The following is a 12,792-nucleotide window of genomic DNA, read 5'->3' as shown; positions in this document are numbered from 1 at the left end:
ATTGAATGGGAACCTGACTTTAATCTGCTCTGACTCATTCACTGTCTGAAGGACCCAAGAATCCTCCTGGGGGAAGAGTTGAGAGGATAAGTTGAAGCTCACTAGCTGTCTCATGCGAGCACGTCACTCAGAAGATCACTGATCCTATGCAGATCTTCTATCTTCTGGGAACTTCCCTGGGGAGGCTGACTACTCCGGTAAAATCTCAGTTTCTCTTATTTTTCATACAATAAGAAATTGTCCACTCCAAAGTTTCTATCTCCACTCAAGGGGAATCCATTGAGACTTAACTGACTCGCTCGCAAAGCCACGGCTCTGCACCCATCTCTCTGTGGGATATTGTCTACAGCAGGGTGGAGGCTCTGATCAGGATGTCACCCAGGTAGACGTGACCTCTTACGCATTTCCATCAACACTCAAGGGGCTGCTGCTAAACAGAACAGGAGGACCATACTGGCAGCAATGTGCTCTGATAGCAAAGTACCCATGAGACAGTCAAACTGGGATCTAGAAATAAGCAGCCTTCAAGTCTACTGATGTCATGCAGTTCCCATCACTGATGGCTCCCAGCGTGGACTTTAAGGTCTCCATCTTGAATTCGGATTTCTCCATTGAACTGTAGCCTTCTGACTTTTTTTTGGACTAGGAACAATATGGAGTAAAGGCTTAGTTTCCTCTATAAAGGAGAGACAAGTTCTTTTGCTCCCCTCTGTAGGAGATCTAGGGAAGCTCTCTGCATGCACAGCAACTCTTCTTCCTCAGGGAGAAGCCCTCTGGCAGTGTGATTTTTAATAGGCTGAGACACATCCACCCATGTTAGCACTGCTTGTGAAAGCCTGGGGTGGCACTTAGGGTGCCAGACGACAGTTCTTATTTTGTCCATTTATTTTTGTTGGCCTGATGCCCCCCCCCCAATAGTGTCCATGCCCAAGTGAGGAGGATGAAACAACGCCTACCTGGGCGTGGCTGCATGTGAAGGGCCCGCATAGTGAGGAGGCCACTGTTTCAGGTGGAAGTCTCCCAGTTAAAGACACGGAGTCTCCCACCACCAGGCCAAAGAGCCCCATTTATCACTGGATTTTGGCTGGTGCACACTGAATAACCTTCTGGGCTTATAGAATGGGGGCTGTGGGGAGGAAAAGTGTGTGTGTGTGGGGAAAAATGGACCAAGATACCCCTTACTGGTTTTACCACATCTGGGCTGCTGTCCCTCTCCTCACTCCATAGCCATCTGCTGGGGGAGGAGATAGAGGGGGTGGCAAGGCACGACAACCTGCAGCAGATGCTTGGAGCAATAACCTGGACATTCAGGCCTGGGGACCCGCAGCAGCAGCTGGCTAGGACAGCCCAAAAGTTAGGGCATGGTGCAGCAGCTGAGGGTGGCAACTTGATACCTTCCCATTCGTTTGGATGGACCAGGAAATCCCCATCCCAGTAGTGCGCCCTCCCAGGATGCATGAGAAGAGAGACACCGCTACAGCTTGTGACAGGCAGCTGCAGACCTGTAGTTTATAAGACTCAGTACATTTGTTTTACAAGTATTTGGAGTGCTGGCTCCCTTCCCAAGCAGGGAGGATTCCTGTTGTGGGGCTGCGTATGCAAGCACCCCTGAGGAATTCTCTCTGCTTAAGCCTGGTCTCTTCTGCCCTGATTTGCCATGGGGGAGCAGGGGAACCAGGCGCAGAGGCATATCTGCCCTACTGCACTCCGTAGATTTACACAGCTTGAGGGAAACAGGTTTCACTTTGTGCCTTAGAGTGACTCCTAGATGAATCCCCCGAATCAGACTCTTCTGAATTGGGTGGGGACCAGGGCTCTCTTCCCTTAGTGTTCTATGTTGGGGTGACTAGAAGGGTGTGAATGCCTGAGACACTTCTGGACGTGGCTTGCACACAGGCTGACCCGGCCCCAGTGGCACCAGGTTCTGAGGGAGCCCTTGGCTTGAAGGCTGCAGTGGAGATGAGGTGGGCTGACACTGCTGGCAGGGAAGGAAGCTGCAGGGCTCAGGCAGGCAACAAGGGCTGCACTGCAAGGCTCAGCTGGGGGAGATGAGCAGGGAACCAGGTGCTGAGCACAGGCTGCACAATGGAGGGGTTGGGCCCCAGGGCCCCTTATCAGGTTCTTTTCACACTGGATCCCTGCAGGAGCGTCTGACCCTTTGGTACTGGGCCTCAGCCTACACTCGGCCCGCACGGACCTGGAGGCAGGGGAAAGGCGGGAACTGGTGCCAAGCCTGGGGAACTTTTGCTGTTGAAGTGCTGCCTCTGCTTTCTGGGAGCTCTCCTGCTCAGGGCAGGAGGTAGCAGAAAATACTGCCCCGGCCTGAGCACTGAGAGGAGCTGGAGTCTCTGCAGAACAGGCACAGGTCTCCAGGCAGTCAGCCTGCCGGGGCCGTGCAGGAGACAGTACCTGGCTTTCCCCACCATCCTGCACTGCGTGTGCATGAGCACAGGGCAGGGACAGCCCAGCAAGGGAGAGGAGAAAGGGGGAACCCCTCCTTTGGCTGATAAAATCTCCAAGCTGTCAGGATCTGCCTTTAAGCTTCTTCATCTTTAAGTTTGCTCTGCAGCAAGGGAGAAGGGGGGAAAAAAACAGCTCTGCCTGCCTGCAGCTGAAGAGGCAGCCAAAAGCTGGTGGTCTCTCAGAGGTGGAACCATATCTCCCTTGCCCGATTGAGCCATGTGGTCCACCTCCACGGCTGTGCAGAGCAAAGACCTCAATGCCATGGAACTGTGGACCTCATAACAAACAAGATGTGATCACAACAGCCCAAAAGAATCATTGTACCTCCTGCCTTTGTTCCATTTGAAGATGGTAATCCTCTACATAAAAATCTGACACGAAGGAGAGAGCCGACATAGAGAACATTTCAGGGAGACAGTTCTGTTGGCCTTGGACAAGTCACCTAGTTACAGACAGCAGCTACTTTCAAAGTATTGACTTGATCCAACTTTCAAAGGAAAAAACAGCTGAACGTTTTGAAATAGCGGAAATAAGTTACCATTGTTAAGTCTGTCTGGCCAACGGAGGTCCGAGAGGTCACCAGCTCATAAGACATAGAATCATAGAATCTCAGGGCTGGAAGGGACCTCGGGAGGTTCTAGTCCAACCCCCTGCTCAAAGCAGGACCAATCCCCAACACTGTTGAATGCGCGTAGTTCTGGTGCGCTGGTTTCGTTAAGGTAAGAGTTTGGTGGCAGGTGCCGTTTTCTGTTTGAAATGACTGGACTTGGTATTGACAGGAATTAATACCAACTTCCCAAAAGAACCCTTAGATTAGAAAAACAGGATTACAGCTCATTTGGCTCTCACACTATTCTCGGACAGGAGCAGAGGACGATGCCTGGGTAGGTCTGAGGACATACGTGCGCAAGAGGAACACTCACCATGTACATACCCAGTGAAATGGGCAGAGGACAAAAAGATACTCTGATACCTCCTTACCATGTATTCAATACTCAAAGTATACTCACCTGCAAAAAAGCGAGCACACTTGTCCAACTTTTTGAATTTTAACATTTGAAAGACATGCCCGGTTCATTAAATGTGTAATCTGATTTCACTCGGTTTAATAAAATCAAGGAAAACAGTATGTCCTGGGTAGTCAGTGATCCCATATTACAGGGTGAGTAATACCTTTTAAATGGAGAGATCTGATTACATTACTGTCTGTTTCTCTAAACAAACACTCCCTGTTGTAATGATTGTTGTCTCCCATGTCTACATGGCAAAGGGTTGTAAACTTGTGAGAACCTCCTAAATAAATCAACAGTGTAAATGATGGCTGGGCTTACAGGCATGAAGTAACCCAGTCGCTTCAGCTTTTGGGACAGTTGATCAGCGGCCACGAGACGTGGCAGGAATATCTGGAGGTGAAGGAGTAGGAGAACTGAAGGGTGCCAACGGGAGGATGAAGTCAGATTCTGTGACGCTGTCCCGTAAACAGATTAACCTGCTCTCAGCCAACATTAGTAAGAGGGGCGGAGTGGCTGTGGCCCAGGCTTTTACCAGAGGGCCACGGCTGACAGAGCAAGGCCACTGCGCCCTGAAGCTCTCAGTATCCCTGTGTCACGGGTGATGGGCCAATCCTGAGGCCCCGAGCAACTGCTACGCTTGGGAGCTGGAGGTGCTCAGCACCACAGGATGTGGCAATGGATGCGTCGCCCACAGCTGCACAGGATCTCCCCCCTGTTCCCCATGTGGTGCTGGGCAAAGCCCCCCTCCCCAGAGGCAGGGATTCTTCCCTCTTCCTGTACCCTTCTGACCCGCCACAGAGCCCCTTCCACTGCTGGGGACGCCATCTAGGCTGGGGTTAGCTGACATTAGCTTTCCAGAGAGGTCAGGATGATGCAGCTGCGTTGGACTAGCAAGAGCTAGAAAGTGGGAAGGGGCTGTGGGAGCAGGGGGAGAGAACTGTGCTGCAGTCACCATGGAAACCACCCTTCACCACCGCTGCAAGCGCTAAGTGGCACTCTTACCTTCGGGGCTGGGACCGGCACTCTTCCTCCCCGCTGTCCGCCTCCTGCATGCACAGGGGAGAAAAAACAGGACCAGTTAAAATACAAACCCATTCATAAAACTTCCAACTATTGCACTTCACTAGCTTGGATGGTGTCTGTGGGCAGGGGGGTTTCTTTTTTATTACCCCTGTACACCTCTCTTCCTGCTGCTGCATAGGCACTTACTTCCTGAAAGCCTTTAAATAAACACATGGGAATCATTTTGCATATGCAGAATTTAACATGCTGCTGCATGGCCTTCCGACAACCTCTGCCAAGCAAAGAGCACCCACAGTCAAGCACTTACGTTGCTCCTGGGGGGAAAATCCCAGTGTCTGACAGTGAGAAGCTCAGAATCAAAAAAGAGCAAGTGAACCCCAAATGGGGCTGGATACGTGCAGACGCACTAGAAAGTGGACATGTGACACGGTACACTGCTTCTGATGCAAAATTAATAGGCATCATTTCTAACATGCTGTGGAATTTTACTAGGATTTTCTATTCGAGCCTGAAGCGATAGTTCAGCAGAGAAATCTCAAGGTGATTAATTCCACTTCACAGCGGATTAAAATGAACATCTGCAGGCAGGACTGGGGGAGGGGTGTAGAATTTGCTTTATCAGTGACAATAATAAAAATCAAGCTTGGTCAATGTAGTTCCATGTTGGCTGGAAAGCATTTTAAAGCACAAGCAACATTCGAAGTTGGCACAAAAAGGTCTTCAAGGAACAAAGCTCAGCACCTGGTAACAGGCGATACAGGCAACGCTACTCTTTCACGTTTTCGCCCAGGTCACTTGGGGGCTTTCAGCTGTGATTTTATTGAATCATAGAAGCATAGGACTGGAAGGGACTTCAATAGGTCATCTAGTCTGGTCCCCTGCACTCAAGGCAGGACTACGTAATAACTAGACCATCCCTGACAGTGTTTGTCTGACCTGTTCTTAACCTCCAGTGACAGATTCCACAACCTCTCTAGGCAATATTTTCCAGGGCTTATCCACCCTGAGAGTTTTTCCTCATGTCCAACCTAAACCACTCTTGCTGCAATTTAAGCCCATTGCTTCTTATCCTGTCCTCAGAGGTTAAGGAGAACAATTTTTCAGTGTCAGATTCCAAGCAGGGTCACACCTTCCATTATTTGGGAGGGAGACCTCCAAAGAGCACACAGGTGCTATAGGTAGTGGTGTTGGCAATTCAGTATGTGGTACCTCTTTCTTTTAAGCCAGCACTGCCTCAGTGCAGTGCTAAGAGGTGTTTTTGCCATCTTTCAGGCAAGAGGTAAAACCCAAGGTTCTCCAGGCACCAAAGATCCCACAGCCTTTTTCTCCAGGGGTTGAGCATTAGCATGATATACTGACCAAACCCCAGTGCAGACATTTACTTCATTCCACCATGGATTTTTAATTAGATCCCGGATTCTTCCTCGCTGTTAGACTGGTGTGTAGTGTTACAGTCAACTGTCCTAACAGCTGTTCCATTCCACCCCGGAGGAGGAAGGGGTATCTAGCACTTTTAAAAAGAGCATCCACAGAGGAGCATATGTGGTGGGAAGAAGGCTATCAGCAGGAAGAGACCATCTTTTACACAGCTGGATGGAACAATCAGAAAGTGCCCATTATATTTCTATAAAGCGCCCACACGAGGCTTTGCATTGCATTACACCTAGATACCTCTGTTAGAACACTGGAGCCATTCTAGCACCACAATTCCGAGTGATGGCACCTGCCGCACGTGGGGAGTAGATCTGAATCCCAGACTCTGTATGCTGCTTGCCAGTGAACCCTACACAGAGACAGAGGCTTTGCCAGCTACAGAACTATTCTAGTTTTCCTTCTACATTTTTCATCTGCTACGGCTGCTTTGAAAATGCTCTTGTACCCATCCCTACCAACCCATTCAGCTGTCACCTGCAAGGCGTACAGGTGGAGACAGAATGGTTGGCTAGTACCTACCATGAGGCAGCAGAAGGGTAAGAAATAAGATTCTGGATTGGGTCCAGATAGGATCAGCAGAACAATCAGCCATTATGTCTGCTGACCCCACCTCTCCCTTCCAGCCCCACCAGAGGGTAAGTGCAGACCTGCTGCTGGGAGCAGGAGAGCAAGTGGAGCAGTGGGAGAGGGAGAGGGAGGAGTTCTGAAACAGTCAGCAGCACTTGCAGAGTTTGCAAAAAAAAATAAAAAATTCAAACCTGCAATTCCTAAGTCACAGGCTCAAAAAGGGTGGAATGGAAATGTCACTTCAGCACCAGGGAATTGTATAACCAGATTCGGTTTCCTGTAACGTCACAGAACGAGAGGCACAGATCAAGAAAGCCATCAGTGCAGCATTACTTGGGTCATGTTAGTTATTATGTGCAAAGCTCAAGGCCTTTCTTTATACAAAATGCAAAATACAGATGCGGAACAGCCAGCAGAAATATTTGCATCTCTGCTGTCTGAGACTCTGATCCTGAGAGGTGCTCGCTAGCAGAGTTCCAGGAACAGCACAGGTGCTCAGCACCTCTCAGGCTCAGACCCCAGTTAATGCCTAGTAAACGAGGAGACAAACAGCAAAACAAACACCTACAGTCACAAATCAGAGCTAAAACTGCAGGCTACACATGCTGAGGGGAAACCAGCAGGGCTACCTTCCACAGCCCAGGCCTCAGGAATAGCAATGCCATTCCAGCAGCGTGAGACAGGCATGCCAGCACCCCCTCTCCTAACTGAAAACCCCAACACACTCCATCTCCAGGAGAGAACGTGATGCAAATATTAACAGCGTCAAACAGGTACAACTGCGCAGGGAGAGAATTGGCCAAGCAGCTTTCCAAACCCTCCCTCCTGCAATGAAGCACTGCAATGTTCCCAGCCGCAGGCAGGGACTGGCTCAAGGTGGCTGGATCCTGCAAGCCGCAGCTCTGATAGGCCGTGTGCCGGCAGGAGTCTGAAGCTGGTTGCCATTATGCGGGCATCCACGGGGATGGCACAGGCTCGGATTCCTCAGAGCCACGCTGTTGCCCACCTTGCCGACCACAGCTGTTCTTGCAACCGGCATCCCAGATAGCTGAAGGCACCAGGTTTTAGCCTGAGCTTCCCTGCAACTTGTCGAGAGCACCGCACACGGCTGCCCAGGACGTGGTGCCATTCTGTGCGGGCTACCGTGTAAGCTCTGGGCAACAGGGGCTTTGTCTTCCTAGCTGCCTGCACAAAACTTAGCACAACACGGCCCTCACCATCACTGGGACCTTTAAACAACAAGTGTTTGTAGCAGCCCTTCATCAGTCATCTACCAGTGAGGTCAAATATAGAATAATCAAGTGACCAACAGTCTCAGGACTAGATGCCTTTCCTGGTTTAGCTATGAAGTTCTAAGCGTATATGCAATTATCTCCTTACGAACAAATTTCCTTTTAAGGGAAACACCAACATGGAGTGTAGCGAACTGGTGCAAGTCAAGTGACTTGAAAGAGCTAGACATCTCACCTCCTAAAAATGGATAGATCGGCAAGATGACGAATGGGGAACCCACTGTCAGCTTTGCAATCAGATTGTGTTTTCCTATCACCGAGTTAATCCGCTGTCAGGCAGGGTAAAGGTCTCAAAAGCACGCAGGTCACTCAAGCACTTTTGAAAAGGCTGCCCACTGTAGATCTGTACCAACTATCCTTAGAACCCCAGCTGGATTCTGCCAGGTCACAAGACACATGGCCAACGCTCCATATGGGTTCCCCAGGATGGGGACGTACTAACCTGTCTAATAACAGCAGTCAACAATGTGAACAGCAGCCATTATGGGTGAGCCAAGAGCTCGAGAGCATTTGTTCTCTAGTCAAATGAGTTCCTCAAGCCCAGGATAAGGTGAAGTGGAGGAGAGAAGCACTTCAGGTCTGCGCTACCTCACTCAGTCATCTAAGCTATGCAGACAAGGCTGTTTTCAGGCTGGAACGTGCAGCAAAACACATCATTACAGCAAGTGGCCAGCTGCACATCCAAAAAACCCCAGCCATGGCAACTAGCAAGCACCGTGTCCCCTCAGCAAAACAAACAGAGGAGATGCCCTGGAGCATGCAGACCATTTCAGTTATCTTGGCTCCACGTGGAATTCAAACCCCAAGAGCTCTCTGAAAACGTGGAGGCGGCTAGACATGACCCCATCAGTTTCCATCTGTCGCCGCTGAAGATTTGATGAGAGCTAAATATTAGACATAAATGCAGCACATTTTAGTGTCAGGAGTTCAGCTGTTCAGAACATAGCCAATTATGGTCATATAAACTGGACTATGGACACATGCGATTCTGGTCAGAGTCTCCAAGATCTAATAGTGCTACCTGCACTCTGCTGTCCAGCCTGGGACGTCTGAAAACTCATCTTATCTTTACACTTTAAGATTTATGGCAACCATCCGTCTTCCCTTTCTGTCTTTACTACCAGGTTTCCTGCCTATCGGTCTGCCACCCTCTCCCCTCTGGCCAGTTTGCATCTCCTGCATCTGTCTAGGTATGCACGCCCCACCCCAAATCAGCTTTACGGGAGCATCTTATCTTGCTTCCATCCTTCCAGCTTATTCAGGATCCTGCTCCCCAAAAACACTATTTCCTCTCTCACCCTGTGACTCTTTCACTGACTTTCCACATCAAGTTCAGTCTTTCCTGTCTCATATTGGAGGCTCTTTGCAACTCCAGCGCAGCTTCTCTTACCTGCTTCACGCCTCCCAAGTTTCCCTCCTGACTACCACCTTCGCAGCCTCCTCTTGGTGCCACCTTATGGGCTGCTCCTGTTATGCTTAACCGTCTTCCACTTCAATCACTCCCTTATTCTGCCATGGAATTTCTCCTCTACCGTGAGCTCGGACCATCATCTGACATGCCGCATATCTGGCCTATCGCATTAGTTCCTGCGCTAGGTGTAATCACGGGTATTTTTCGATGCCTGTAAAGCAGTAAGATCACTAAGCACTTACACTGTGAAGACGAGGGGCCGCTATAAACCCGGAACTACAATTTAATACAAGTTCTCCACTAGAGGGCAGGAGAGTCACGGCATGGAGAAACACTGCAAGTTCCGGAGTGACTCCACCTAAGAGAGAGGCAACTCCCACATGCATGTTACTTTTAAATGGAAAGTGTTTTGGAAGTTCCTGTTGCCGTTTCTTAGTACGTTCTCAGAGTGTGGGAAGTATTGGTGCAGTGCAGCCAGCTGTCAGCTACAGAGACTACCTAGAATTGGTATAAGCAGCACTGTTTTTCTAGCTGCGGTACAAAGGCCATTCGAAGATGCGTAGCGTCTGTTGAGCTGACAGCCACCAACACTGAAGCGGCTCACGTGCATCCCTGGAATACAAGCTGTCACAAGTGTTTTCCATTCGCTATGGCCCATACATTATAGCTAAAGTGCAGCAAGGAGTGCCAGGACAGTAGCTTGTGGTTCATGCTATGCAGAGACTCCTGGAGGCTGATTGTTACAGTCTCAAGCCAGCCCCTTGTACCAATCAATGTGCAACAACTCCTGCTGTTTTAGAAGCAGCCCTGACAAGCTCCAAAGGGGTCACGCCTTGTCTTCCTTGGCCAGAGACATGGCAGAAACAGAGATCTCAGGGGAAACAGAAGGAGAGTCTCATGGCTCTAACTAGGCCACAATATTAACGACAGCTTAAAATGAAAGATGAAAATGTCACGCTTTGCGCCTTTCAGGCTATGTGGAACAGAATATGCAAAACACAAACCCAGTTTTTACTTTGATCTTCTGCCAGGTGCCAGTCATTAAAAGGGCAAGGGAGAAGAGAGAAATTATTTAGCATTAGTCAGGCTTATACAATGGCACTCTCTCCATGGCACATAAACCACTCTCCGGTCCCTATGAAGCCTCTTTCTTATCTCTATGTGGCAATAAAAACAGTGCTCATCTGCATTCTGGAATTCACATGCCAGCTTGTTCTGTCTGCATGTAACATCCGAGTTCCCTGGCGCACACATTCTTTGGATAAGATGTACGATTTCCACCAACTCCTGTATCCAACGTTTACTACACTTTCATTAGCCATGGTACATTAGTGAGGCTTCTTGCCATCTACATGTTTGAACCCTAAAATAAATTCCCTTTAGCATATCTGTTTGGTTATATTGCTAAAGCACGTGACAGAGGCATATGGGAACCATGCCTCAACTGCTGCTTGCAAAGTGAAATGCAAAGTGAAATGCTAGCTCGTAAACTACTCTCAAGACCGCCCTTCTATCAACACAAGCAGATGAGTTAATCTCTCAGGGTACGTCCAGACTACCCGCCGAATCGGCGGGTAGCGATCGATTTTGCGGGGATCGATATATCGCGTCTCATCTAGACGCGATATATCGATCCCCGAACACGCTCCCGTCGACTCCGGAACGCCACCGGAGTGAGTGGCGGTAGCGGAGTCGAGGGGGGAGCCGCGGACGTCGATCCCGAGCAGTGAGGACGGGAGGTAAGTCGAGATAAGATACTTCGACTTCAGCTACGGTATTCCTGTAGCTGAAGTTGCGTATCTTACCTCGACACTGCCCCCCAGTGTGGACCAGGCCTCAGTTTGCCAGTGTGAAGCAGTGGTATTAATAGGCCACTACATTTTATGCATTCCACTCTCAGTGTGAAGATGCAGCTGTAATCTTACATGCATGGCAGAGTTTCCCATAGCCAGGCTACATCACAAACTGGATCTGTACCAGGAGTTAGCTTTTTTCCTTAGAGCTGTGATAATCATAATTTAAAATGATTAAAAACAGAGGAAACAGTCTCTTTTCCATCATAACAGCTAGCAGCATCTTCCTTAGAAAAGATTCCTGGTATCAAAAAGGAATGAAATCTGCTCCCATGACTGTACACACTTTGAATGGCATTAAACGATCACCACAGTTAGTCTGGGGTCAGACTGCTCTAGCTGGACATTTTAATGGAAGATGCCAGATCAATTTATAAATGAGATGCAAAAATACACCTACTAATGCCATCAGCTGCAAGCCTAGTGCATTTAGTTACCTTCTCTTCCCTCTCTGAGCAGGGGCTGGGAACACAAGCTCCTAGTGTGGCAGTACATTTAGCCACCTTCAGATCTGCCCTTCACCACCACCCTCCACCCAAACCACCCCACCACTGACTTAATACACTGACTAAACCCAAAAGCCTGTTGGAACAGCCTATATGGCCAGGGGCTGGCAATTCAGACAAACTGTCATTCTAACTTGTGTCTAGACTCTCTCTAGAGTGGAGGCTCTCCTATGCCTTGAGTGCAATGACTCCTAACCACAAGTTGTAAAGATGCCAGGTGTGCCTTCACGTACACTAGTTCTACCCTGCTGAAGTCACTAATGGAGGCTCTCTCTCTAACCACAGAGCAGTCATCTATAGTCAGCTGCCACAGCAACTCCAGCGCCTCTGCAACCATGGACAAAATCCTGAGCTAGTGTAACTGGTCCATTGACTGCCGCAGAGACGACAATTTGCACCAGCTGACTTTTCATGGAAGAAGATGGGGGGGGGGGGGGCCTGGCAGGATTTCCATTTTCCCCAGCTCAGTTACCTTGATTTGGCATCTCTGTAGCCAGCTCATTTTCACGATTTCTCCTGTATGATCAGTTAATTCCTTTGTTTGCAGGGATCTTTCACACAAGCAGCAGGATGAAGAAAATATAAAAGAGTGAAGTGTGGTTGCAAATCCCCTGTTGGCAGGTGGCCGCAGGGGTGGATGTAGGGCATCAAGCTATTTTAAATGCCTAGACTTCGAGCTGACAACACCCCTTCCTTTAAGAAATGAAAGTCCTCCTTGACAAGGAGCACAAGACCTAATGCCACTCGGAGACATGAGCACACAGTGGTATCTGCATTTCTGAAACACAGAAAGCTTTCCAGCCTTCACCCGTGGCGAAACCCGCTTTGAGTCCATGAAAGATGGCAACAAACTCACTGATACAGGAGTGAGCTGCCAACAGCAGTAACTACCTAACAGTGCAAGGTGTTAGTGTATTGCCAAGGCCAGTTACCTTGCAGGATTAACCTCATGGGTCACTCGACTCTGTTCTGCTACTACTCAAAGCCTCCACACCTCATGAGGCAGGATTGCTTTAGAGTAAAATTTTCATTCACATCTATTGAGTCGCATCAGGCAATGAACGGAACGGGCTCATGAGAGTAGGAACTGAAGACATGCTTTGCTATAGATCTGATCACTGCTAAGCTGTTGAAGTAAAGGTGTGCTCACTCCATCTACCCTTCCTTGATGACAGCCCTGCCCATATACCCAAAATACACGGTGAAAACCTCCCAGCTGGGCAGGATCTT

General features: G+C 49.1%; 1 protein-coding gene across 3 annotated transcripts in view; it reads right to left on the bottom strand.

The window, feature by feature from the left end:
• Positions 1–12,792, bottom strand: part of SSH2 (slingshot protein phosphatase 2) — a 131,668-nt gene that overhangs the window by 78,513 nt on the left and 40,363 nt on the right. For all 3 annotated transcript variants that reach the window (XM_039507683.1, XM_039507682.1, XM_039507684.1), the window contains exon 2: positions 4,479–4,522. In XM_039507683.1, the coding sequence (XP_039363617.1) occupies positions 4,479–4,522 (44 nt within the window). The remainder of the gene's footprint in view (positions 1–4,478; positions 4,523–12,792) is intronic.

Source organism: Mauremys reevesii, linkage group 20 (genome assembly GCF_016161935.1).
Source record: "Mauremys reevesii isolate NIE-2019 linkage group 20, ASM1616193v1, whole genome shotgun sequence".
Lineage (NCBI taxonomy): Eukaryota > Metazoa > Chordata > Testudines > Geoemydidae > Mauremys > Mauremys reevesii.
The sequence above is the reverse complement of the archived record's forward strand: the minus strand, read 5'-3'. Positions and strand labels throughout refer to the sequence as shown.